This window comes from Syngnathus acus, chromosome 13 (assembly GCF_901709675.1).
Source record: "Syngnathus acus chromosome 13, fSynAcu1.2, whole genome shotgun sequence".
In the NCBI taxonomy this organism is placed as follows: Eukaryota; Metazoa; Chordata; class Actinopteri; order Syngnathiformes; family Syngnathidae; genus Syngnathus; species Syngnathus acus.
Window position 1 is genome coordinate 7224369 of NC_051098.1, and position 26989 is coordinate 7251357.

General features: G+C 42.0%; 1 protein-coding gene across 15 annotated transcripts in view; it reads right to left on the bottom strand.

Moving 5' to 3' along the window:
* Positions 1-336: 336 nt before the first annotated feature.
* The window catches only part of LOC119132955 (protein Aster-B-like), a 52326-nt gene continuing 25673 nt past the window's right edge, over positions 337-26989 (bottom strand). For 6 of the 15 annotated variants that reach the window (XM_037268521.1, XM_037268518.1, XM_037268515.1 and 3 more), the window contains 21 exons: positions 26516-26726; positions 25294-25314; positions 23926-23949; positions 22287-22307; positions 17980-18003; positions 12206-12290; positions 11402-11505; positions 10879-10974; positions 10680-10760; positions 10006-10121; positions 8648-8810; positions 8324-8516; positions 8090-8233; positions 7894-8012; positions 7682-7824; positions 7489-7592; positions 6788-7088; positions 5953-5964; positions 5704-5811; positions 5213-5333; positions 337-4778 (listed from right to left, as the gene is read on the bottom strand). In XM_037268521.1, coding sequence (XP_037124416.1) covers positions 4689-4778; positions 5213-5333; positions 5704-5811; positions 5953-5964; positions 6788-7088; positions 7489-7592; positions 7682-7824; positions 7894-8012; positions 8090-8233; positions 8324-8516; positions 8648-8810; positions 10006-10121; positions 10680-10760; positions 10879-10974; positions 11402-11505; positions 12206-12290; positions 17980-18003; positions 22287-22307; positions 23926-23949; positions 25294-25314; positions 26516-26629 — 2184 coding nt within the window. In that variant the 5' untranslated portion in view covers positions 26630-26726 and the 3' untranslated portion in view covers positions 337-4688. Of the gene's footprint in view, positions 4779-5212; positions 5334-5703; positions 5812-5952; positions 5965-6787; positions 7089-7488; positions 7593-7681; positions 7825-7893; positions 8013-8089; positions 8234-8323; positions 8517-8647; positions 8811-10005; positions 10122-10679; positions 10761-10878; positions 10975-11401; positions 11506-12205; positions 12291-13511; positions 14363-17979; positions 18004-22286; positions 22308-23925; positions 23950-25293; positions 25315-26515; positions 26727-26989 lie in introns of those variants that run through there. The other 9 variants (XM_037268509.1, XM_037268508.1, XM_037268506.1 and 6 more) reach the window with 9 other exon arrangements.

Below are 26989 nucleotides of genomic sequence, written 5' to 3' on the forward strand. Positions count from 1 at the left end.
ATTCAACAAGAATGGAAGATATTTGATTCCTGATGTACATAGTTGACGTTTATGCTCTAAATGAGGTCATTGAGTTGCGATTGAGAGGATTATTCAAAGTGCAATGAGCTAACAGATGGACAATGGCGACCCACTCTACTGTAGGAACCCCCCTCCCCAAAACAAAGCTTTCGACATCAATATTTTAAAGTCTATGTACTATACTTCATACTGCAAAGTGCAGCAAGTGATGAATATTTCATTTCAGCAGCATCACTTCCTCTCCACTCATGCAGTGTTTGAACTCTCCTGAGGTCACACAATAGAATGGAGAGAAAGTTTGACACAGAGAGCAAATGTATCCGCATTAGATCTTTATTCATACGTTCAGTCTCTACTTCACAAGAACCAGAAAGCCACTTTGTCTTTTAGTCTCTATGAGGCAAAAAAAATATCAGCAAGTCAAAGAAAGCCTACGCGCAGCGCAGGTTGGATTTCTTCTCTTAAGATTTCATGTGTTGAGTATGTGTGTGTGCGTGCACACTGGAGAAATACCCCTCACACACATACACACCATATACTTACAGTATATATTTATCTTGTGTAGAAATGTTACTAAAATTCTCCTGGGAGAAGATCAAAACATTTTCTAAAAAAAGAAATCAAACTAAACATACAGTAGAACTCTTGATTTTGACTCAATCAGTGGTCATTTCCCATGTTAAAGCAACATGTTTCATCTGACTTCAAAAAGGGGCTGTGTGTAAAAAGCGCGATATTGATTGTTTTTGAATGGTATACTGGCTACATATTATTTACTGCCATGGAGACCACAGACCATGTTATGTAGTGGCCTGTAATATTTGTGGACCAGCCAGGACACTGCTCATATGCATTAGCACATACATTCATCAGCTTCTTAATGCACATTTTGTTACTGCCATAATGCTGGCAAGAATTATTTCTTCATGTTGCTTCAGGGTGTTTTCTTTTTTTTAAATTACAGAAATGGTACAGTGATGGGTTCTAATTAATAAAAACAAAGCGTTCCATTGCAGTAAAGATTAGCAGCATTAACTAGCTTAAATACAATGTACTGTTAATATACTTTAGCCAAGTTCTGAACATGGGTAGCCTTAAATGAAATTCCTCGGTTATTCTTCACTGTTGCGTTAACAAAGGCTGTTTTGTTTAATTACTGTTGATTAATTAATGCCAATTAATACCATTAAAGCGTTCCACTGCTGTGCACCGACAATACAATCTTTAATACAATACAGTAGCCTATACTATTCAATAGCATAGCTGGGGTCATCTAAATGAGATTTGTTGTAAAATAAATAGAAAAGCATAGCTGGGGTCATCTAAATGAGATTTGTTGTAAAATAAATAGAAAAACAGAGTGTTTGAATAGAATGAGAATCATTAAGTCAAATATCTGTCCTTGAAATACATGGAGTCATACTTGCTATCCAGCTCAATCAGTTGAGTGTTTCTTAAACAAAACAGTAGTAAAAAAAAAAAAAAGCATCTGGAAAAGTAAAAATAGTTCCCATTTCACATTTTTCATGACATTCTGTACCATCATAAAAATTAAGCATAGATTCTCTTCATAACTCTTCAGTCTCATAAAGTGGTCTCTCTTTTTCTCTCTTTAAAATATTTATATTAAAACATGGAGCGGTGTAACACATAGCAAAAAAAACCTTCAAGTGAGCCCCCACACAGCAGGTGTTCATCCGTTATAGTCACACGCATAAACATTAATGATTCCTTTTCATTCCTATACGCCACAAGCACATAGACCACACGCACGCACACACGCACGCACACAAAGAAGAATACAGAAATATACTTTTTGGGGGATCAAGTAATTCGCATCAAGACCAAAATGAAAATAACTGTTTGGAAGATGATCTCATACCTGGAGACACTATTAAAGTTGGAATAAAGTGCTTCTCTTATTTTTTTTTAAAATTGAATGATTGAATACAAGGAGGTTTGGAAGTGCTTTTAGTTATGGCTGAAGTTCAGCTAAAAGGTTTTCTCTTCTAGTCATGCTCTTGATGCCAATCTACTGTACATGTAATAATACTTCGTTGAACATACAACATGACAATTTCTAGAATTCTTTCATTTGGTTCCTTTCATTCTCATGCTGCACGTTGCATCCAACACAGACAAACACTTGAAAACAGTTGGGAGGCATTCAAATTAGCAGACTTTAAAGAAGAGTGTGACATCTTGGGACAAAGCAGTTTATGGCATTGCCTCTAGTGGACAATTTGAATTAGGGGCAGGTGTGGCAGTGCCCCATGAGATCCACTAGATGGTGGTATAGTGAAAACAAATACTTTTAAATATATCATGATTGAGGAATATTACAGGCATAAAAAGAAAAATAATATTGAAATGATGGAAAATCAGTTACAAAAATAGAATGACGTTTTAAAAAATCTCCATGATTATAAGAGTGAAAATCAAAATTAACAATTTGCATTAAATATTTACTTTTTTGAGCAGCATAAAATTATTACTTTCTGCTGATACAATTTTAAGTCTTTATGATTTGATACTCCTATACTTTAGTTTTTTTTTCATGTAGTTAGAATTTGATTTGTGTAAAATAGACTTTTCCTTCACAAGTGTATTCTCATTTTTCTATTTCCTCCTACATTACAACTTTATTGTAATTGAAAAAATGATCTTGGAAAATTAAGAGTTTACTTAACAGAACATGTTAAGTATTTTTCATTCTGGTAATGTAAAATATGTAATACGTAAAATATTCATTTATATTCTTGCAAAAGTATGAGTTTCTCCAACTAATCCCATTTGCATAACATTTTTTGTAACTTTTTGACTGATATCATTTTGAGTTTTGTCTCAGACTATTACAATTTTATTTCCTACCGTTTCTAGTTTTTCCTTGTATCATCATTTTCTTTTTTTGTGTGGCCCTAATATTCTGATGTATATTTAGAGTAACAATTCAGTTGCAATGTTGTAGCCGTAGTACCGAAAAAGTAAAATCCCCAGATTAGATCATAAAAATGTTGAAATGTTTTTTTTTTAAAAAAAAACAACATTGCGATATAACCTGTGCAATATTCATCTGTATTCTTAGCATGGACATTTTCACTTTTTATATATGCATTAAAGTCACCTCATACGCAACTGTTTTTAGAGTTATGTCCTATAAGTGTCTGATTAGTTCACTGCCAATTTTCCGTGCCCTTTTTTATTTTTTATGATGAAAACATTGTAGAGAATGTGACCCGCACATGGCAAATTTATCTTTGGGCTCAAGGAACACTCATTTTTGCTAGGTAGGAATTGTACCTAGCAACAAGTGACTGATAGTGTGCATTGTGACGACTAAAACTTTATTGTATTTTGCGTAGTTTTAAACACGATGTATTATTTGGGTGCTCAAGTACATAGCTGTTAGGGCCTACTTAAGTAATTGGGCCAAATCAGCTACTTTTCCTTAGAAAAGCACCACTTGTTACAGCAAGTGGATTGATGTAGTTTTCCAAACATTTGATTAAAATGTGAGAAAAAAGTTTGGATGGTAAACTTCAGTGTGGTTAGGGCTAATGCAAGGCTGCATCCCAAAAAAGGCAGTCTGGCTGCAGGAACCAGGAACAGAAAAAAAAACCACATGTGGAATGGTAGAAATGTCACACTCTTTACACACATCTACACACACGCACACGTGCGAATATAATCGCACAAATGCAGATTCGTACTTGCACACTGGACATGTCACAGACATATCTGGCATGCATTTTTTTTTCTTTTAAAGAGGAAAACTTTTTTTTTTTTTAGAAATTCTTCAGCAGCTGTAGAGCTCTCATTTCTTATGTACATAAATGAACAATAAATATAGGTAATGCTCATATATTTTGAAATGTATATATATTAAATAATGAAATACTAATATAGTTCAAATATATTCATAGAATTCTTTCTAATTGGAAACACTTCTAAAGAGATATAGTCACAGTTTAGTAACAAAACATGTAAGAAGACGTCTCCCTACTAGTCGCTGCAGTGCCTCTTTTTAAAAGTCTTCTAATTGAAACATACATTCTATTTCTACATTCGACCATCATTGATTGGGCAAGGTTCATTATCACTGCGCAGAAACAACTGTCAAAGCAGATTGTGTCGTCTTCAAATTTGGCTGTCTGACAGGGAACCAGCCCTGACAAAGACCACTCAGACCAGATTTGTAAGATGATGGTCAAACAAACTGCAGTCGGATATCCTTTGTGAAAAGAGACGCTGCAGCGAGGTCCTCTAGGGGGACGATGAGGAACAGTCGTGAGAGTAGAACGACTTTGAACTCTCCAAATGAACCCTGTCTCTCCTCTTCCAGTTGTTTTTGATATACACAAACTGGAATTGGAACCGCATGAATACTGACAGGAGTTGCTGTAAGATGTCTAAATGCATGCAAGAGTGAACTCATTCTTCCTGCCTGACCCCCTTGATGACACACATGGCTTACAGTCGGTTAAAGTCGCTGCTGCTGCTGGAGACATCTTCTCAATTCCCATCTCAGTCTTCACTCCTCACCCCCTCTTCATGTTCCTGGACCTGCTTACTTTTTATCTCCCTGCATACAGAATCATAAAAAAGAAAAACAAAAGCGGTCCAATATTGCACAGCATGCCCTCATGGCCTTGTTTTGTGGCAGCGGATCAGTGGTAGTGAGTCCTCTTATCTTCAGTTTCCGAGCTGTAGTCCCTCAACCCAATACCCCGCTGGAGGTTCAATAAAGAGTCTTTCATCTGATCAAAACAGGAATAAAGAGGAAAAACGTTAGTTTTATTAGCTGCATATTTTACCCACTCATATTTACGCATCTGCAAATTTGCCTATTTCAAGATTTCTTTTGGAACTGATCCTCTGTTCGCAATAAAAAACATCTGTTTTGAGTTCAGTCGAAAATATTTATTATCAGTACTGCTTTTGGCGCCATCTCTCTTGATGTCAAGGAAGTACAGTGATCCCTCGCCACTGCGCAGATTTGCTATTTCGTGGGTTTATAAGTGACAAGAGAATGGCGTTTAAATACACACCGATAGCTCCGCGATAAACGAAGGATCACTGTATGTCATAAGCGTAAAAAGAGCTTTATTGTGCTGATATTCTTATTGTTATGACCAGCACATGGGAATGCACATCTGTCCGTTTGTCCATCTAGCCATCCATCCATGAGTACCTGGTCGAGTAATACCACGGATGACTTGATTATCTCCCTCCATTTCTGCAGTTCGGCGTCATGGAAACGCTGCTGTGCCTCCAAGAGCTGGGCCCACTCCATTTGTGTCTGAGGAAGTTTACTGCGAACACACACGCGCACGTACAGACTTTAGCAATTAGCAAGGTCCAGGCACTGAAGCGTCGCCTCCATTCAAAGAACTTGGCAAATGGTTTCATTCAGCCCAGAAGCCATTCAAGAGATTTAATGGATTACGGTCGCATTTGTTATTATCGTGGACAGTTTACAGCATGTGTATGCATGCTATATATTTCATACTATACCGCATACTTTTTAAATGAATTTGTGGGATTGCCTGCTGGGCAACAATCCAAATGTACTTACTGCATGTGCTCAGTGGCCTGTAAACAATACCGAAATTGCAGTATCATTTGGAAGACAGAACTCATAGTGTACTATGTGTGTACTTGTCGAAGAGTGTGTGTGCAAACCTTTCATGGAGCCGCAGACCTTGCCAGGTTGTTAAAGACTGTGCAGAATACTCCAGCATCCATAGCTTGTAGAAGAGCATCATATTGAGGAACACCAACAGGACCAGACTGAGGGGGAACAAGAAACAGTTCATTTCATTAACAATAACTTCCATTTTGGATTTTATTATGCATATCAGTAAAATTAGATTTAAAAAAATACTTAAGGCTATTGTGGCTATGCAAATAAATGTATAGTGCTACATGTACCTTAGACAGATCCTATGGGTGGCAATGAAACGAGAGGAGAGAGGAGTTACACTCAAAGGCAGCGTATATTCTTATAAACTGAAGTCAGATTAAAAAAATATTCGGGAAAAAAAGATGAAATGCATGTGTCGTGTAAGCAAGTCCTTAATCACTATTAAGATGTTTTAAGAATAAAAAGCGGCAAATGACCTGTTAGATGTGACCAAATCAATAGATCTGCTGTATCAAAAATTCAGCTGTATTTTTAGAAATTTTTAGAAAAAACACCGAGGGTGTTCTCCACTGCAGTCACAGATGAAGGGAGGTAGATATGAAAGGAAAATATATTATTTGAGGAAATTCATCGACTACAACAGCGCTTAGTAGAGGGTAGACCTCCATCAATGTTAATTGTTCCTAACCAGGATGGACAAAGACATTTTTCTTGGTATTGTAGTACCATCTGCTGGACCAAATTGACCACTTCTCTACTAGCCCCTATGCAAGTGGATGGTAACGTCCAACCTCTTGCTTGGTGTTGATAAAAAAGACAATTTGCAATTTTGATCATCAGCATAAGCATGATTTCAGCATCAATCATTTGGCCGACTTGCCCTTGAGTTTGACACCTGTGTTCAAAATAGGTGTCAATGTTTGTTTGTTGTTTATATATGCCCTGTGATTGGCTGGTGACTTGTACCTTGCGTCTCGCCCAAAGTCAGGGAAAGGCTCCAAGTGAGACCCCAATATGGACGAAAGCAATAAAAAATGAATGAGGGATAATGCTGATGTATCTAATGAAGTGTCTGATGTGTGTATATTTTCCAGTGCGTGTGCGTTATGACGTGCAACATACACGAAGCTGATGATGAGCAGCAGTTTGGAGACGCTGTATAGAGCCAAGCCCCCAGGCAGGCGACGATGCTCTGGACTCTGATGTCTGGTCTGTGTGGAGCCTGCCACTTGTTTGATGCGCTGAATCACTTCCTCGTCTGTCGGCGTGGTGACGGGACTGAGCGCTTCATCCAGATGCTGGCTGCGCATGTGGGGGGTGGGTCTCTTCTTCCGCCTCACCGTGGCGTTCTTCACCACTTTAGCCTTTGGGGAGAGCTGGTGGGCCTCGGTCAGGATCTCCTCCAGCTTGGACAGCTCCACTTCTGTGAAAGACATTTCCCCAAAGGACCGAGTGTCAGTGATGAGCTGCCACCTCAGAGATGTCAAATATAGGGAGGACTATCCAGCATTACTGGTAGATACATCATAGCAATCCCTGAAAACAATGGCCTCCAGCCAAAATGTTTTTTTCTTTTTGCTTGGAGTGGCCACTAATGGATAAAAAGCTTTTAAGTGTGTTCTTAGTTTGGGGAAAAAGAAATTAAGCAAGATCTTGTCAAACAAGTAAGAGCAAGTTCCCGAAAGCTGAGCTGCTATGACTTTGCTGTTTTTCTGTTTAGGATCTCACATTTCTCACATTCATATTTCAGAAACTGCTTAGAAAACTAACACTACATCCATTTCAGCAAGACACTTGATTTTTAGCACAAAAGTCAGGTTTACCGAGCTGGCGAAAGTTCTCCTCCAACCCACTCCAAAAGTTTTTCTCGATGAAGCCTTTCACCAGCCCCCATGGCTGTTTCCTATAGCGCAGCTCTGTTGATACCCTAGAAGACAAATAGAACCGAGCCTAATTTGACTGATGATAATAACAACATGGCGATAAGAAAATGAAAAAGCTAACTGGTAGTCTTACCTTAAGCGACACTTGTTCTTGGCGACCCGGGTGAGCATGTAGCGGTTGAGGGTGTAGAAGTAGTCGTGGTAGGGGACGTCATGTGTGATGACCTCAGCGTCGATGATGTAACACTCACTCTCTTGACTGGCCTTGTACAGAGTCTGAAAGGTGAATTTTAGATTTAACGGTTGAAAGTAGTGACGATTTGAGACATTGTATGTTGGGCATACTTGTGTTTCGGTGACGGTGGCTGTCTTGGGGGCTAGAGGGTTTGTCAGTGAGATGGTGTACAGGATTTCCCTTGTCTGATTCCCAGCCTCCTCCTTCTTCCATGGGTGGTAAATCACATCTGAACACACAAAAACACATACAAGTAGATTAATATCCCATGAGTGAAACTGGGAGTCTGACAGGATGAAAGCAGACCTGAAAATCGCCGCTGCTCCATGAAATCGTTCATGAACTGCGACTCTGTGAAAAGGATGTCGTACAGCTTGTCCACGCTAAACTTGTAGATCTCATTGATGTACTGCCTCCCGTTCAGATCCTCGTGGAAGGCCTGAACCTCACCTATCAGAGACACACACAAGCATGCGGAGACTCTTTTGTCTGCCTTTGATGGCTGATTTACGGATGAGGTAATCCGTCCTTTGCACTCACCCTCATCGTGAGTCTCTGAAGAGTCGCTGAGCTCGGTGGGGATGTCCTCGTTGTCGTTGAAGTCGAGCGAGGGCGAGGGAACCGGGCCGCCGGTTCCGCTGGTGTCATTGTTCTTCTCTTCCACCAGCAGAGGCACAGCTAGAAGCTCGCCATCTGGTTGGCAGTCTGTGAAATCGTCTGTGGGGAGGTCAAACTTGTGTGTGTGTGGGGGGGGGGACACAGAAGGGATTTCTTTGGTTGACAATTGGAATGTGGAAAATAGACATTGCTTGATCCTCGGATGATGGTTGTTAAAATCTTGTTCATGATGACCATGCAGCTTACTGTGATGGGTGTGTCATGGTTGCCCGTGCGGTCGATGGTGCTGTTTGGGATGACCTTCTTGTGAAGAAGAGGTGGACTCCCATCAGACTTGGCCTCTGCGCTGCTTTTAGACAAGTTGTCATTGTTCATCTCATTTTCTTCATTTGGAATCTCTTCACTAAACCTGAAGGTGCCACAAAGCCACGGAGTTAGAAACAGTTTAGTCCATAATTAAATAATAATCCGAGAGTCGATTTCATCTTCAAATGAGAGCGATGGAAAGAGAAAATAGCAAGAAACTAAAAAGACATTTTCATATTTGATCTTTTTGTGTTTTTAATGTATTCATTTGTTTATCTCATTGAATAATTAACACATTTATTTATTTTAAAATAAAAAATTGCAAAGTAAGAAAATACATGCAAATTTTACGGAAGAGGATTAGGGCCAGTGAAGAAAAAAAAAGGGGGATGAATTCTGACTTTAAAGTGAGAATTCTGACTTTAAAGTGGGAATTCTGACTTTATTCTATGAATTCTGACTTTATTCAGAATCCTGTCACCCCCCTTTTTTTCTTCTTCACTGGCCCTAATCCTCTTCCGTAACATTTTACATTTATGGATTTCATTACAAATAAAATATCTAATCATTATTAAATAAAATATTCAAGTAATGCAATTTAGAATGACATTTAATTATTATTTAATTTATTTTACATATTCTACATACATATTTTGCTATTTCATCTAAAAATGACTTGTCCCATCTGTCCATCCAAGTAAAACGTAGACTATAAGCATAAAGGTTTGCCCACTGCTCATGACCTAACAGTAGTTTCAAAGTAGATATAAAATTACCTCTTAATAACAAGATGACAATTGTGAACATATTTCCAACATCATCTCACAAGTTTTTTTTTTTCTTTTTCAACCAAAACAAAAATGTTGAATGGGTAAAAAAGTGACTTTTCTTTTCTTTCTATGATTCATACTGAACTGTAGCATACAGAGTTGTTCTTAAGAAAACTACTCCTTATTTAGAGAATTGTTTTTAACCACTGAAGTATAACCAGCAAAACACACTTCCTGCACTAAAGAGCGACAACATTCAGAAACTAGCCGCTAGGCAACACAACAGAAAGCACAGTAATTACTTGGGAAACTCATTTAAACACAGCTCTGCTGCTTTTAATTTAGAAATCCACCTCTCACTTCCCAGTCATTGGGAACTCTTAAGTAAGTGTAAATAAACAGAGAGAAGAGGAGGTTGTTAATGTTTTCATTGTGCCGGTGTAAACAGCTTTTAATCAATCAGCGTGTGGTTTGGATAATTGTTTGCAACCATAGCAACCGGCTCCTCCACCGTGTAGCCACACTCACCCCATGGTGTTGAAGTCATCATCAGGGGGGACATAGTCCTCATCATCACTGGTCAGGCCGAGCTCGTTGCCGTAGCACTGGTGGACAAAGTGCCACAGCTCTTTGGGGCACAGCGGCTGAGAAGAAAGCATAATGCCATCGTAGGTGCATTTTTGTAGAAGATCACAGGACATCCCACTGGACATCTTCGGGATTTTTCAAGTGGATGAATTAGAGGGTCATCGCAAAAGGTTGTGAATTATAGTTTCATTGATGTTTCAATGATTTGACAGATAATGTAAATGTGAGTATGATAGATTGCAGGGTGTGAAAATTATGTATAACCACACCTCGTTTAGTGATTTACTTGAGTTACTTGAATGCCTAATGAGAATCCAGTTATCACAAAGTGGCAGAGAAAATGCAAGTGTGGATGGTTGTTGGGGCCCTGAGTGAAATTGTATTTGGAGTCCCATAAATGTGTTAAAATACTGAGTAGGATGATAAAGACAAAAACAAAAACATGTAATACTGTGACTGGTGTGCAACAACAAAAAACAAATCTTGGTATAAATAAAATGATTCCGTTTTTTCTGTGACAGCTACAACAGCATTTCAACATGCAAAATGTGTATTATTCTAGAGGAACACAACATATCTTATCATCTCAGTTTCCAACTAAATTGTCAACTTACCTTGTCAAGCAGCGCATTCTGCCAAAGTCTGAACATCATCATGTACGTCCTGTCTCTGGCTCCAAAAGAGGTGAAAAAGTGCTGCAGAGAAAAAGTGTTATGAAGTATGGCTCCACTAATTAAGCTAATCAAATAATTATCTCATCAAAGAGCACAATCTAGGGGTGGTATTTAATTTTTTGGGCCAGTAAAACCTTACCTTCTCATTGTCAGTGCAGACCTGGATGGCGTTGGGAATGAGGCGGGCAGTCTTTTCTTTCGTCATTGAGCAGATGTCCTTTAGCCGCACTGTCAGCTGCATATAATAAGATGCAAAGTAAAAATAAAAACTTCAAAATAACAGCCAACCTTTCCAATGAATAGAAAACTTAAGAGCGCTCTATATAGAGATTCTGTGTAAAAATGGCCATATCCTGATTTTTGGGCTGACGCAAGACCCCTAGTTTGGAATTTGGTGAATCTCTCTGCATCATGATGAGTGTCCAGCAGGATCCTTAGACCTGTGCCAAGCTCCCCTGACAGTAGACTAAAGATGCAAAGTTTATCAAAGCAGCGGCTGTTGTGGAATGCACAATATAAATAAAGGTGTATTGTATTATAAAGTTTACACCTGATGGAACCACATCAAAGTATTGGCACGGGGGACATACGTACGTATATACACACTAGACTGGCACTGGGCAAAAAAAAAAAAAGAGCCCAGAGAATGACAACAAGCATACCAGTGTTTCCCAGCGGAATATGTTGCTATAGAAACAGATCCAGTTCTCGGAGAGGTAGAGTCGTCCCTGCAGGAGGATGTCCCGTTGCAGCGCACAGGAATAGTCTGACGCATGAAGAAATGACACAGTATCAGTATCAGTACAATCCTGCAACCATTTTCTAATATCTAAAATTGCAAGCTTGTGATTGATATTGTGATATGAGGAGGAATTGATCCCACACTAGCTGCATGAAAGTCAGCTGTGCAAACTACTACATTAACCAAAACACAGTTGACAATGCTAACTAGTACTGCAGAGCGGCCATGTCAGCAGTTGGCAAGTCAAGATGGGTGGATGGATGGATAGATCAAAAAATTGTTTTCATTACCATTTGTTAGACATTAAAACTATGCAAACTCTCCTTGCAAACAATTTACGTAAAACCTTTGTGCAAGGAAAGAGCAATTTTGGCACAAACACAAATAAAGGCAAGGACCACATTTGCCTGAGACATCATATATCACACATATCTGTGAACCTTAATCAGTTGGCGCTCCATTTGGTATTTTTTGCTGCTGTTGTAAGTCAGCATTTTTAATTTTAGCAGCGCTAGGTCACGGTTTATTTGATGAGTATTCATCAGGCAATAGTAGCAGTCCTCACGAGGACACAATAGTCGCAGTCCTCACGAGGACCGAGAGGACACGAGGACTTTGAGGCAAGTCAAATTGCAAAATAACAGTCAAGATGAAACATGTGACCGTATGAGGGTGTGAGCCAATCGTTTCAGATGGCGTCTGTGTGTCACTGGCGTCCGCTCACCCACAATGAGTCTCTCTGTGTCAGGTAGCTGCTTGAAGAGTTTTCTGAAGTCCTCATTGCGCTGTTTGTATGTGGGGCTCAGCACCTGCAGGGACGAACGAGCAGAGTGAGACGCATTGCTACACTATCGGCTCCTGACGCAAAAGCACACGCATCTTCATGCTTGCTTGTTGACACACAAGCGTAGTCTCTGTTATGCAGCCCAATTCATTATCTTCAAAGCTTGTCAAATCCCTAGACTGGCAATGGTGTTAATCGTGTGAGGGATTTTGACAAGATTGTGTTCAAGGCTGTTGACTCAACAGCAAGCAGAGTTATCACAGAAAAGCCGCGACTTAGTAGAAGCACAATTCCAAAACAGCCCACTGCAGATCATTCAGTTAACATGCGGTGAGCTTTTAAAAGAGTCACATTCTCTCTTTGGCATCACACAGCAAACTTGTGCGCTACACAATGACCAAAACATTAGGTACACCTGTACAATTGATCCAGTGAAAGGACTGTTTCAAAATATGCCAACAATGATGTTTGTGAGACACTCTGTGAGGTGTTTGTTTTATTTTGATTAACTCAAAATAATGTTAATGAATTGAAGCAGTTTTACACTTTTGGTAATCAATCATGTATACAGTTATTATACAGAATTTTATTACATTGTCCAGGTGTAACTTATGCTATGGCTATACTTGAAAATGCAGTTATGAGTCAATCTTGAGAAAAAACGGATAGGGTTTTACTTTTAAGCACAAAGATACAAATGCTCCAGCTTTTTTTTGGGGGGGGGGGCAGTAATATCACAACAGCTTGATCAAGTCTTCATTTTGTTAGCTTGACCAGACAAGGTCATTGTCTGAAATCTCCAAAAGCATGCCAGAGCAAGGGCTCTCGCTGTCTGAGCCAGATGTTTTTGCTTCAACAGGAAACCTTCAAGAAAAACAATAGCTGCCATCCCAGCAACAAGATGTATACCCGAACAAGAAATAATATATTCGCTTGGAACAAGGCCAGAGGGAAAAGAACATCTCCTTTGATGAGCAAGTTTGAATATGAAAATATGTGCTTTTCTGAGCAGTATGCAAATGATAAACCAGCCTGAGATGACGCCAAACAACAGAGCTCTTTGAGCTTTCAAGCAGCAGCAACTTACAACCAGGCCAGTACTTATTTATCTATTAATGGGGAACTACCACAGAGGAGCAAACGGTACATTTCTGGAGCCTCATTTTGTTCCTACTGCAGCCAAATGAATCTTCAAAATCATCAGTTCCCCTACATGGCCTCATTTACAAAGTAGTGGAGGACTTACTGCTGGGATCTCTTCAGAGTTCCACTCGGGTTCCTGAAGGTCTGAGCTGGCCCAGCCCCACTCCCAACCCCACTGCCCTCTTGCTGGACCCTGCAGAAACCACCCTGCCAGGGCCTCATCCAGCTCCAGCACAGCCTCCCAATCCGACATCAAACAATCCTCATCCAGTTCCATGTTGGAGCCTTTGTGTCTCATGGATTTTGCGAATATCCTGCCTGCCACCCAAATCCAATGCTCGTCAGTGACTAGTCAAAGTAAAGAGTAGCTGGTGAGTGTCCGCCCTCTTCTGTGTTTTGGGTTGCTGCGCGCTGTCAATGTTGAGCAGTGGACACACAGGCACACTTCAACCACATGAGCCTTGTGTGTGTGTGTCTCTCTCTCTTTCTTTTACACACACATACACGGGGAGAGGAGTTACGGCCGTTGCCCTCAAGTAACCCCGAGCAACAAGTCCTTTATTATCATGGCAGAAGCACCCACCTCCCCACCGACACCACTCCTCTTCTCTCTTCTTATTCCAAAGGAAGTGTGCAAGTTGTGTTCTGAGAGTGTTGTAATTAGTCTGTTTATGAGCCACAGAATGAAGCACGTCAAGAAGTGGAAGAATTGTGAATGGGGTGCTGAGGATGTTTAGAGAAAACGTGAAGTTTTAAGGCTGTTGCAGAGAGTGTTGAGTCTGCCCAAGTGATTGAGTTACAGAGAACAGATGTGAGCATAACCTCCAGTTACCTCCAAGTGCAAAACAACACCATCAATCATGACAGAGTCACAACTAGGCCGCAGAACAACACAGCCAGTGTAACATAGTATAATAAAGCGTGAAACTGCAATTCCCTCCAACAATGCCAAGTATGTTCAATGGAATCTCTAAAAGTGAGGTTCCAGTGGGAATAATGAAAGAAAGATGCTAAATATATTTATATCAATTCAAGAAGTGAGTTCTGATGCAAGTTTTATTTTGCTATCAGCTTACATTTTTATAGCAGACCATTCTGTATTTCAAGTTTGCTCTAGCAACGACAACCATTTGGCCAAGTCATTCACATTTTTATCCATAGAAAGCAAAAATACTCCTTTTTTGTGTGCGTGTAATATACAGTATAATTGGGTGGATGGAGTTGAAAGCCAGGTAAGATTCTTGTGCCAAATGAGCAGATCACTAACTAGGAATGTTTGGGCAGACACTTTCTTGTTCACTCTGACTAAAATTTAGTTAGAGGCCACTCAATGGCCTCAAAACATGACACATGATCCCCTTACATTACCCCCAGCGGGCCAGAAACTTGCAAAGCTTTGCAGCTTCTATTTTAATGGCACTTCACATACATTGGCATGCATAACGTCCTGCAACACATGACTTAAAAATATTTACAAGAATCCAGAATGCAAGCATGGAGGCCACGGCAATATAAGTCTAAACCTTCTTTCCAAGAACTCTAACTGTGACTTCCTGCTGTTACCCAATATACAGTATGCTGTTTAACTACTCTCTGAGGACTGAAATTGTAGTAGCAGAAACTAATGGAAACATGCTGCTGATTCACATAAAAAACATCTCTTAAGTGGAAGGCCTTTCTAGCATGTGGTTAAACATTTCTGTTGAATTTAGGATGACAGAATAAGTTTTCCTTGTAATCCTTTTAATAAGTGCCCTTTTATATGAAGCTCATTCAATTCATTGCTCTCTAATAAATCAAGTGAAGAACGAGGTCATTGTTGCACCAATGCAGTGTCGAGGTAGTCAGCGAGAGACAGTATTTATAGATCTGGTTAACGATTAACACCCTGCACAAACAGACAGGGATGGAAGAGGCTGGTACAGTACACCAGGGTGGGGTCTGAGTCATTTTAGAGGTGGAGGTGACCGATAAGCTCATCCTTTTTGCTACGGAAGGCTTCATTAATATTTGACTAGAAATCCATTTTATTATTACGTATCGACACCAGCAATGTGGGTGGGTGTCACTGTCAATACTGAGGAAAACCGAGGAAAAGCGCGTGCACGCTACATCCTTGTTGGCAGGCTCAACAGTTCTTCTGCTATTTTGAATAACAACCACATGCACTCCCCACCCTTTTTTGTTAATGTATTCTGTCAGGTTTTTCTAGATTATCTTGATCGTATGATTATGTTGGAATGTAACCTGCAATAAATAACCTAGCTAGATTAGTTTTATGCTTATGTTGGAATGTAACCTGTAATAAATAACCTAGCTTGTCTCATCCTACACAACGTCGTAAAACACCCCCTGCTATGCTTTGACTAGAGGTCAAGGGCTTTCTCTCCATCCAGTCCACTCTCACCCCCACCCTGTTTCTCTTAATAAAAATGCTCTTGCAAGAGGCCAGAGTCAGACCTCATTCGATCATCGCTGTATGCACAACGACGAATGACCCTCCACCTGCAGGTGTTTAAAAGGGCATACTGTCTCCCGTGTGGTTCTTGCAAAATAAGTTAGAGTGAGCACCACTCTAACATATTCCCTCTTGTTTGTGCAGAGGAGATCTGCAGGGGAAGGATTTGTAGTGTGCAGATGAATTAAGCCTTGATTCGCAGAACTCACTCAAGGACAATTTTGGAAAGAAAAAACAACAACAGTGCCTCAATGCTTTTAAAGGTCACGATTGACATGGGGTGGATGCACAAACATAGATTAAAACATCTATTTTTAGCCGTGTATTTATAATTGTGGTTTTTTTCTGTCCCTGACTAGGTTGGTCAAATGCTTCGAGCGCTCTCCAAAGAATTCGCAGAATCAAGCTTTTGTTAATACTGCATTTCGTTAGGTAGACCGTAGCTAATATTTTCTTGGCTTGTGCAAATGCCTGCCGTTAGGTAGACCGTAGCTAATATTTTCTTGGCTTGTGCAAATGCCTGCTATAGCAGATTGGTGTTTTCATCTGTGTGATTTGTCAAGAGCAGATGCAGTTTCGAGTAACTTGCCATGGATAGAAAAGTAGTAAATACTTTTCAACCTATAATCAATTGACTATAAAGCACTACCAAGACAAGATCATGTTTATATTTTGCACATATTCTCTCACTTTGAATTTCATGCCTCCAGCACATTCTAAAAAAAGATGGGGCATGAGCGTGTTTACCATTGTGTTACATCCTGTCTTCCTGACAGCAACCAATAAGCGTTTGGAAAATGAGGACATGAATTGTCGAAGGTTTTTTTGGTGAACCATATATATTAACCAGATATCATTTATTCTCTTTCAAATAAATATTCATGCTTCTTAAAGAGGATTATGGCAATTGTAAATACAAATAATAGAGGAAGCTTGATTTTCTGGAGAAAAGCTTTTTACTGGCTGACTGAACAGCAAACCAGGGAAGTGAAAAACAAACCCATGGTGCAAAATTAAATCTAACAGTTAATGGAAATTCACAAATAATTAGGTGGGTAAATGCAAAAACCAAATACTACGACATTGGCCTATATTATGATAAAAGATTTTTTTCCATATCACCCAACACTATATGCCTCACGAGAATCTTGGTTCTTACTTGCGACAAAACTTAAGGGGATCTTGACGTGATTTTACAAAAGGTTTTGTGGAAACTACCAAAAAAAAAATCCAAATGACTAACACACGAGACCACCAACAAACAAAGCAAAACAATCCCTCTTGCCTTCACCCTTTTGAACTTGGCAGAGAGTATTCATTCCCAGAGGCTGCATTATGCTGCATATTGGAACAGTGGAGGCATACAAATAGATCTATCCATCCAGCTGAACCGCTTATCCTCTGCACTGTGATTTGCTAACCAGTCGGCCATTGTGCCACTCAAAGGTACACATACAAATATTGTTGTAATAAATTAAGGGATACACAGAAATTATAACACAGCAAAAGCAATTTTTGTAATGTCAACTAATTCACTATACATAAAAACAATGAATCTCCTTTCCTCCCTGTTAAGGTTAGTTGTTAAAGTGGATTGTTAACAATGTCATCTGCAACTACGTCAACTCTAAAGCACTAATTGTTAACTGACATCAGTAGAAGAGATGTGAGTAACATGCTTACAATCCAGTACACTAGACCCAGTCTCTATTTTTATTTGGACACAGAAACATTAAGCCTCATGCTTCATTGTCAAGTCATGTAAAGGCCATAACTTCCATTAATGGATTTGTTTAGTAGAGTGAGAAATTCCATGCATCTGTTGCCACCTGTTGCAAACCAGACTTAGAACTCTGAACAGACATTAAATTTGCACAATCCAGAATTTAATGCCTACTATAAATACAGTATGTTTTGACATAGCCCTCTCAGCAACATTATCATACATTTGAAGTTTTGCAAATGATATATATGTAACTGTCTAGTTTGGCATTGCAGTGAGGTGGGAACAGTCCTTTGTAAATGAAACGACAAACGGATCGGGGAGACAGATTAGTATCATGCCGCCAGTCTGACAGGCCAAAGTGAGCAAAAGAATACAAGTCATGCTTACTCTCATGATGTGTTGTCTTTCATGCTGGGGAGAGAGTGTACACACACAAGGAATAATAATAATAATAATAATCCATCCATCCATCCATCTTCTTCCGCTTATCCGGGGTCGGGTCGCGGGGGCAGCAGCTTCAGGAGGGACTCCCAGACTTCCCTCTCCCCAGCCACTTCATCTAGCTCATCCCGGGGGATCCCAAGGCGTTCCCAGGCCAGCCGAGAGACATAGTCTCTCCAGCGCGTCCTGGGTCGTCCCCGGGGTCTCCTACCGGTGGGACATGCCCGGAACACCTCCCCAGGGAGGCGTCCAGGAGGCATCCTGATGAGATGCCCGAGCCACCTCATCTGGCTCCTCTCAACGTGGAGGAGTAGCGACTCTACTCCGAGTCTCTCCCGGATGACCGAACTCCTCACCCTATCTCTAAGGGAGAGCCCGGACATCCTGCGGAGAAAACTCATTTCGGCCGCTTGTATCCGGGATCTCGTTCTTTCGGTCACGACCCATAGCTCGTGACCATAGGTGAGGGTAGGAGCGTAAATCGACCGGTAAATTGAGAGCTTTGCCTTTTGGCTCAGCTCTCTCTTTACCACGACGGACCGGTACAGAGTCCGCATTACTGCCGACGCTGCACCGATCCGCCTGTCGATCTCGCGCTCCATCCTCCCCTCACTCGTGAACAAGACCCCAAGATACTTAAACTCCTCCACTTGGGGCAGGATCTCATCCCCGATCCGGAGAGGGCATTCCACCCTTTTCCGATCGAGGACCATGGACTCGGATTTGGAGGTGCTGACCCTCATCCCGACCGCTTCACACTCGGCTGCGAACCGCTCCAGTGAGAGCTGGAGATCACGGCCTGAAGAAGCCAACAGCACAACGTCGTCTGCAAAAAGCAGAGACGCGATGCTGAGGTCCCCAAACCGGACACCCTCAACGCCTCGGCTGCACCTAGAAATTCTGTCCATAAAAATTATGAACAGAATCGGTGACAAAGGGCAGCCTTGGCGGAGTCCAACCCTCACTGGGAACGAATCCGACTTACTGCCGGAAATGCGGACCACACTCTGGCATCGGTGATACAGGGACCGAACCGCCCTTATCAGTTGGCTCGGTACCCCGTACTCCCGAAGCACCCCCCACAGAACCTCCCGAGGGACACGGTCGAACGCCTTCTCCAAGTCCACAAAACACATGTGGACTGGTTGGGCGAACTCCCATGCACCCTCGAGGATCCTGTTGAGGGTGAAGAGCTGGTCCACTGTTCCACGGCCAGGACGAAAGCCACACTGTTCCTCCTGAATCCGAGGTTCGACCTCCCGACGGACCCTCCTCTCCAGCACCCCTGAATAGACCTTACCAGGGAGGCTGAGGAGTGTAATTCCCCTGTAATTGGAACACACCCTCCGGTCCCCCTTCTTAAAGAGGGGAACCACCACCCCAGTCTGCCAATCCAGAGGCACTGTCCCCGATGTCCACGCGATGCTGTAGAGACGTGTCAGCCATGACAGCCCCACAACATCCAGAGCCCTTAAGAAATCCGGGCGGATCTCATCCACCCCCGGGGCCTTGCCACCGAGGAGTTTTTTAACTACCTCAGTGACTTCAACCCCAGAGATTGGAGAGTCCGCCTCAGAGTCCTCAGGCCCTGCTTCCACAATGGAAGGCGTGTCGGTGGAATTGAGGAGGTCTTCGAAGTATTCTCCCCACCGACACACGACGTCCCGAGTCGAGGTCAGCAGCACGCCATCTCCACTGTAAACAGTGTTGACGTTGCACTGCTTCCCCCTCCTGAGACGCCGGATGGTGGACCAGAATTTCCTCGAAGCCGTCCGGAAGTCATTCTCCATGGCCTCGCCGAACTCCTCCCACGCCCGGGTTTTTGCCTCAGCAACCGCCGAAGCCGCGTTCCGCTTGGCCATCCGGTACCTGTCAGCTGCCTCCGGAGTCCCGCAGGCCAAAACGGCCCGATAGGACTCCTTCTTCAGCTTGACGGCATCCCTTACCGCCGGTGTCCACCAGCGGGTTCGGGGATTGCCGCCACGACAGGCACCAATGACCTTACGGCCACAGCTCCGGTCGGCCGCCTCAACAATGGAGGCGCGGAACAAGGTCCACTCGGACTCAATGTCCCCCGCCTCCCCCGGGACGTGGGAAAAGCTCTGCCGGAGGTGGGAGTTGAAGCTCTTCCTGACAGGGGATTCCGCCAGACGTTCCCAGCAGACCCTCACAGAACGTTTGGGTCTGCCAGGTCGGACCGGCATCTTCCCCCACCATCGGAGCCAACCCACCACCAGGTGGTGATCAGTTGACAGCTCCGCCCCTCTCTTCGCCCGAGTGTCCAAAACATGCGGCCGCAAATCCGATGACACGACTACAAAGTCGATCATCGAACTGCGGCCTAGGGTGTCCTGGTGCCAAGTGCACACATGGACACCCTTATGTTTGAACATGGTGTTCATTATTGAAAATCCGTGTCGAGCACAGAAGTCCAACAATAGAACACCGCTCGGGTTCAGATCGGGGGGGCCGTTCCTCCCAATCACGCCCTTCCAGGTCTCACTGTCATTGCCCACGTGAGCATTGAAGTCACCCAGTAGAACGACGGAGTCCCCAGAAGGAGCGCTCTCCAGCACTTCCTCCAGGGACTCCAAGAAGGGTGGGTACTCTGAGCTGCCGTTTGGTGCATAGACACAAACAACAGTCAGGACCCGTCCCCCCACCCGAAGGCGGAGGGAGGCTATCCTCTCGTTCACCGGGGTGAACCCCAATGTGCAGGCGCCCAGCCGGGGGGCAATAAGTATACCCACACCTGCCCGACGCCTCTCACCGTGGGCAACTCCAGAGTGGAAGAGAGTCCAGCCCCTCTCGAGAGGGCTTGTACCGGAACCCAAACTGTGCGTGGAGGCAAGTCCGACTATATCTAGTCGGAACTTTTCTGCCTCGCACACCAGCTCGGGCTCCTTTCCAGCCAGAGAGGTGACATTCCATGTCCCAAGAGCCAGCTTCTGCAGCCGGGGATCAGACCGCCAAGGTCCCTGCCTTTGGCCGCCGCCCAGCTTGCAATGCACCCGACCCCTTTGGCCCCTCCCACAGGTGGTGAGCCCATGGGAAGGGGGACCCACGTTTCCTTTTCGGGCTGAGCCCGGCCGGGCCCCATGGGCGAAGGCCCGGCCACCAGACGCTCGCCTTCGAGCCCCGCCTCCAGGCCTGGCTCCAGAGGGGGGCCCCGGTGACCCGCGTCCGGGCGAGGGAAAACGTGATCCATTAATTTTTATCATCATAAGGGGCTGATGAGCCGTGCTTTGTCTGGCCCCTCACCTAGGACCCGTTTGCCATGGGTGACCCTACCAGGGGCATGAAGCCCCAGACAACATGGCTCCTAGGATCATAGGGGCACGCAAACCCCTCCACCACGATAAGGTGACGACTCACGGAGGGGTAATAATAATAATAATAATAATAATCAAAGAAATGGGATTAGGACTCCAAAAGACTTAGGGGGGTGGGGCGGGGGTCAAATCTGTGGAATTAAATCCAACATTCCTGTTCTTGTGTACAATGTGGGTTTGATATAAAACAACAGACATTCAAAGTGTGTCAAGGAAGAATTTGCACAGCGGTGCTGTTACTGTTTTACAAACAGGGTTAGTTTGCCACCTAGTGGCATGATTAAAAACTGCCACAGTCAATTCGGCCTGTGAACTTTACCGTAATTACGTTACATCTTGCAATTTTCATTGCAGTGGACCATGTCTGGGTGTTGCATCACAGTTGGAGTTAGAATTGTCTATATAGCCTTGGTAAGGAAGTATTTAGTGTCATGGAGAATTGGCACATATTTGTGTTGTTGAGTGACTCTGTCTCGAGTAAATCCGCTGTGACATATTTTGGTTATTTTTTGTTTTACTGAAATTTGTAAATGCTCTCAACCGACAACGTGGAATGTGACAAACATGCTCACACGCATTGATTCTATTAAAGTGGAATATTATGACTTAGTGCATTTACAGTAACAACGTGTATATCCTATTGGAACATTATTCCTGTTGCTCCTCCAGCAATTTATTTTAATTTACCAATCATTGAATAAATGCAGTAGTACATTGCATTCAAACATGTGTGTTAGAATTAATGTAAATACCATGTACTAAATATCAACTGTTGAACAAAAGTCCATGCTGCTCTTTTATACTCGTGCTATTTATTTTGACTGACATATTTGTCACTGGCAAGTCAGCAACACACAGACAGTGGTAAACAATGAGCACACAAAAACACGTCACATATACAGTAAGAAAAGAAGCACTTACGTTATACCAGCTTTGGCTCTTCTGCAGAGGCAAAGAGATAAAAAAAAAAAAAGACAGAGAGATTTTGATTATTTAAAGTATGACTTTACTCTCCATGCGGGGGATGAGAGAAGTGACCACCATCTGTGAAAGTCAAACTGTAGCTGGCACTTTCTAATGAGAGCCAGTGAGAAGTTTAAAAAAAAAAATAAAATACAAGGATTTTTTTGGGTTGCAATGCCTTCTGCAAACTGCAACCACAAAAAAATGTCATGAATGAACTCCTCTCTGAAAGTCATTCAAATATGAGCAGCATTTTCTTGGCATATTTAATGAATTTATCCCATCAAACTGTGCATATATATAAATACACCTAACGCGGTGTTCAGTAAAAGTTTTGTAGAACATTTTCAGAACAGCAGAGGGCAGCAGAGTGTCTCAACTGTAATCATGTCAATGACAAGTATTTCCGGCCTTATACTGTAATAGTGACCTTCCAATGGGAATCATGCTGCAAGACACCATTCCGGGGAGATACATGGATGAGATGAGGGTAAAATATAGAGGTCAGGTGCATCATAAAAGGAAAGCACTCTTTAAATGATTGCATTTTCTCATAAAAAAAAAAAAAAATCAAAGAAACATACCCACCAAAACAAAATATTTACAGTTTATTTGTAGTAGTTTGATTATATATTTGCAGCCAAGATGATGAGTGGGTCCATTTTAGCTTTTAAACAAAAAATGTTAATAATGATAATGTGCTAAGTGCTTTTCAGGACAATAGTACATTTTAGAATTTGACAAGCAGTCACTTACAGGCATGTCATTTGCTATAATGCAACACTGCTCACTGCTCGGCGAGGCCTGACTGTGACAATCACAGGGCTAATGTGGACTAATCTGATTTGAAGGTGACACAGACACAAGAGAGGAATTACTTTAAGGGTTCTGGCTGAATAAAGTGCATGCATGGGTGTATGTGCGTGCGTGCGTGCGACATGTTTGATGTGGTGAGTGCACAAGACGTTTGACAGCATCAAAACAGTTGGGTGGTGCGTAGTGGGGTGTAGAAAGCAAACGAGACTGCGATAACGTGCATTGGGTTTTGTATGTTAAAAAACAATTGCCTGATCAGTATTAAACATGATATTCTGATAATATTTAACGGCCATTAGCGTCCAGCAGAATCTCATGTGACCAATCCACAATCTTTATGTTCCAGGGAGCTCCAACCAGACTTGAAGATAAACTGACCTTTACTGCTGAGGTCTATTGACGTCTGCATGACATCATGCATGCTGTGTTTTGTGTGACTTTAGAGCCATAGTTTTATTTAATTTGATTAAATTCCATTCTATTATTATTATTATGGCCCCAAAAATGGATCATTGTGACACAAAAGCTTCGGTTCTTTGACTGCGTGGACATTTATCGAATGCACAATGATAAAATTGAAAGTACTTTTTACTCAGCCTTAAAACTTGAACAATGCTTGATAAGAATTACATGGCCTTTCACGAAAAGGGGAAACATTGACAGCACTGCAGTTATCACAGAGGATCCTACGGTGGCAGGTGTACTGAGGAAGTGGGGAGACTCGGGATTGATTGGAGAGGAAGGCCAAAAGGTCAAAAGACATCAAGGAGATAATGCTTACTTTAATCAGGTTTAGTCTGTCATACTGAAAGAAAATTCAAGAGAAAACAACCAGTGAGTCAAATGAAAAAACAAGTGTTGAAAGAACTAAGAGTGTCGTTATGGAGTTGTCTGCTGCCGTTAAAGTACAGCATGACGCAGGCCTGATGTCGATGATGTCACTGATCGGACCAGTGCGCATGTGACAGACAGGCCAGCATGATTGTTGGTGTTTGTGCAGGGAGGCATTTGCTGAACATGCTCTTTTATTTGGATTGCATTAGGGTTAGGGTGATCAAGCTCACGTTGCCGGGACGACCTCACGCCATGGCTGGGGTCATGTGACCAGTGCTGACTGGCTTACACGATAGAGGGATTGCGGTTGGGGTGGGGTGGGGTGGGAGGGGTTGTGGACGGCTTAGTTTGAGGCACAGAAGTAGTGATGTAATCATTTGGCATGTGCTTTGTGTGTGTTACAGTGTGTGTGAAGCAGATTGTGCACTGCAGCAAATAGAGCATCACGAGGCAGCCTTAAAACAACCATCTTGTTTATGTACTCACTGTCTTTTTCATTGCTTGTTTTTACAATATTTTTCAGAAATGGTAGAAAATATTTTAAACTGGGCGAGAAAATCATAGCACGGCATTTCACACTTTTAAAATCTGTATCGAGAGAAAGTTCATATTTAACCTACATATTGTGTGAGAAAAAAATAGGAGAAAATAACAATTTGAATAAATATTACACCAGACCACTTTTAATTTAAATGTCACATGTTCTCTGGGGGGCGCTAATAGCGCCACAGTTTTGGAACTCCTGTCCCAGTGCGCAGCTATAATTTGATTTTGCACCAGTAGTCTCAAAAAAGGATCCAAATGCATTTTACACTGTGCAGCAAAAACGTTTGCCACATCTGCACAATTTAGTGAGCTTCAGTACAAGACCTGTATTTTAAAACATGCCTTTATCAAAGACTTTATTTGCACTCTACACTACAACCACAATTATAAAAAAGACATATTGAATTAGTAACTCTTGGAAAGTGTTCATTTTTATTTCTTTCATCTCAGTATATGGTTCAGCTCTTGCTTCGGTGCTTATTAGATTGTGCAGATGTTCATAATATGGTGGGTCAATGTGTGTTATAAATATCATCAATCAATTAACAAGGGCTACATTGCAAAGCACTGCAGAGGAAACATGAGGGAATGTAGAGGAGGTGAGCGAGGTGTAATAAGCTGTTGTTCATGTATACAGGATGGAGAAGCAGGCTCGGGTGAGATGTTTCCACAGAGCAGCTCTCACAAGACAACAGGAGGGACGCAAAGGGGCAGAGGAGGAGTAGGAGGAGCACAGAAACATTTGAAGAACAGAAAGAGTAATGCTTACTTTGGAAAGTCGCTTGTGAGACTAGCATGCAAACAGGAGAAGAACAAAGAAAAACAAAATCAGATAAAAAAGATGACTACAAAGAAATTAACACCAAGAACAAAAAGCAGCTGAAGATAACAGAATTGTTGTCATCAGATGGCGCAGGTTATCATGGGACATGTAGTGGTGGCCAGTAATGCGGAGGGAGAGAGTGCACACTGTGAGTGGATGAATGAAAAAAAAGAGGACAGTAAATGAAGTTAAAGAGAAGACAGACGATGAGTCAGTGAAGGTGAAATGGCTTCATTAGCATTCATCACAAACAAACTGGAAAATGTATTTGCCCTTAGAAACAGCACATCATGGCAACCCCTTGACACGATGCAAATACTGTACAACCCTTTGGCGTTCTGAGCAGCACGTATATGATGTATTTGAATTTAGCTTAGTCTATTTAGAACATTATGATAAAACTATATAACTGTCCACCTATGGTTGCTTTGCCTTAAATTATAAATGATCAAGTCACATTTGTTTTTTACTTTTTTGTGATTTTGTCAGAATCTGGATTTTCTTTTAAAATTAGATAAATAGTAAAAGGAATAAGAGGAAAAATATATTTCATCCACTACAGCATCCGTGTAAAAGCTGGTTTCTCAGCACAATTAAAGCTAAGTGTAAAAGCTCACAATACAGACAAAATGCTTCAGCAAAACTACAACTATAACTTTTTTTTTACATACATACTATTTAGAATAAAGCCAAATTGTTCAATCTTGGCTTCCCAGACAAGTTCTTTAGGTGTTTTTTATGTTTTGTTTTTTGCTATCAGGCCACTCTGACATGAAGCCCAGCTCAGTAGACCTGCAGTTATGATTGTCCTTCTGGAATGATCCCCCATCTTCACTCATTATCTAGAGAGCTCTACTATATTTTATTAAATGCTGCCTTTAAAAGTGTTTTGGTAGACTTGCTCTAACCTACTTTACCTAAGTCCTGTCTCTGAGCTCCGCAAACTTCCTTCGACCTCAAAAACAGTTTTTTGGTCCGAGATGCTCCGTCAGATGTGATACAGGTGGAATCCATTAATTTTTATAAACATCTCAATTTTTATAAACATCTCAAGAATTACAGAGACATTTTTTTTGTTTTTCGATTTTTATAGTAAGTATAGTATTTTACGTGACTGTCAAAACATTCTCGGTCACTAGGGTTAGAAAAAGCAAACGGCGGCACTCACTTTGGAGTTCTTTCCCCCGCTGCGTGCTGACTGCAGTGAGTAGGTCCTCTGGACAACTTGCTCGGGCGTGGAGGGCGACTTGTCCGAGGAGTGGTCCGAGCCCTTCTCCACCATGTTGTCACCTTCCTGGCTCTGTGGTGTGGGAGAGCGCGATCGTTTGCGCAGGACTGGTGAGCAAGCAGGAGTGCTCTTGTTTGAGTTACTGGCAGTGCTGAAAAGAAAGATGTGGAGGGATGAGAAAAATATTGACAAGAAACATCTGGATCAGTTTGTATTGTCTTTTGAATAATGTTTGTATTACGTATGATATATGGACTGGAATGACAGTGTTGACCCCAAGGTATGTTGAACAAATAAGGTACAATATGAGGGTAAAAATATATCATAGTTCAAGTTCAAAACAAAATAATCAGGGACTGGTAGTAATTATTCTTATTTTTTGCAAGGATACAATTATGTCAGCACAATTGAAGA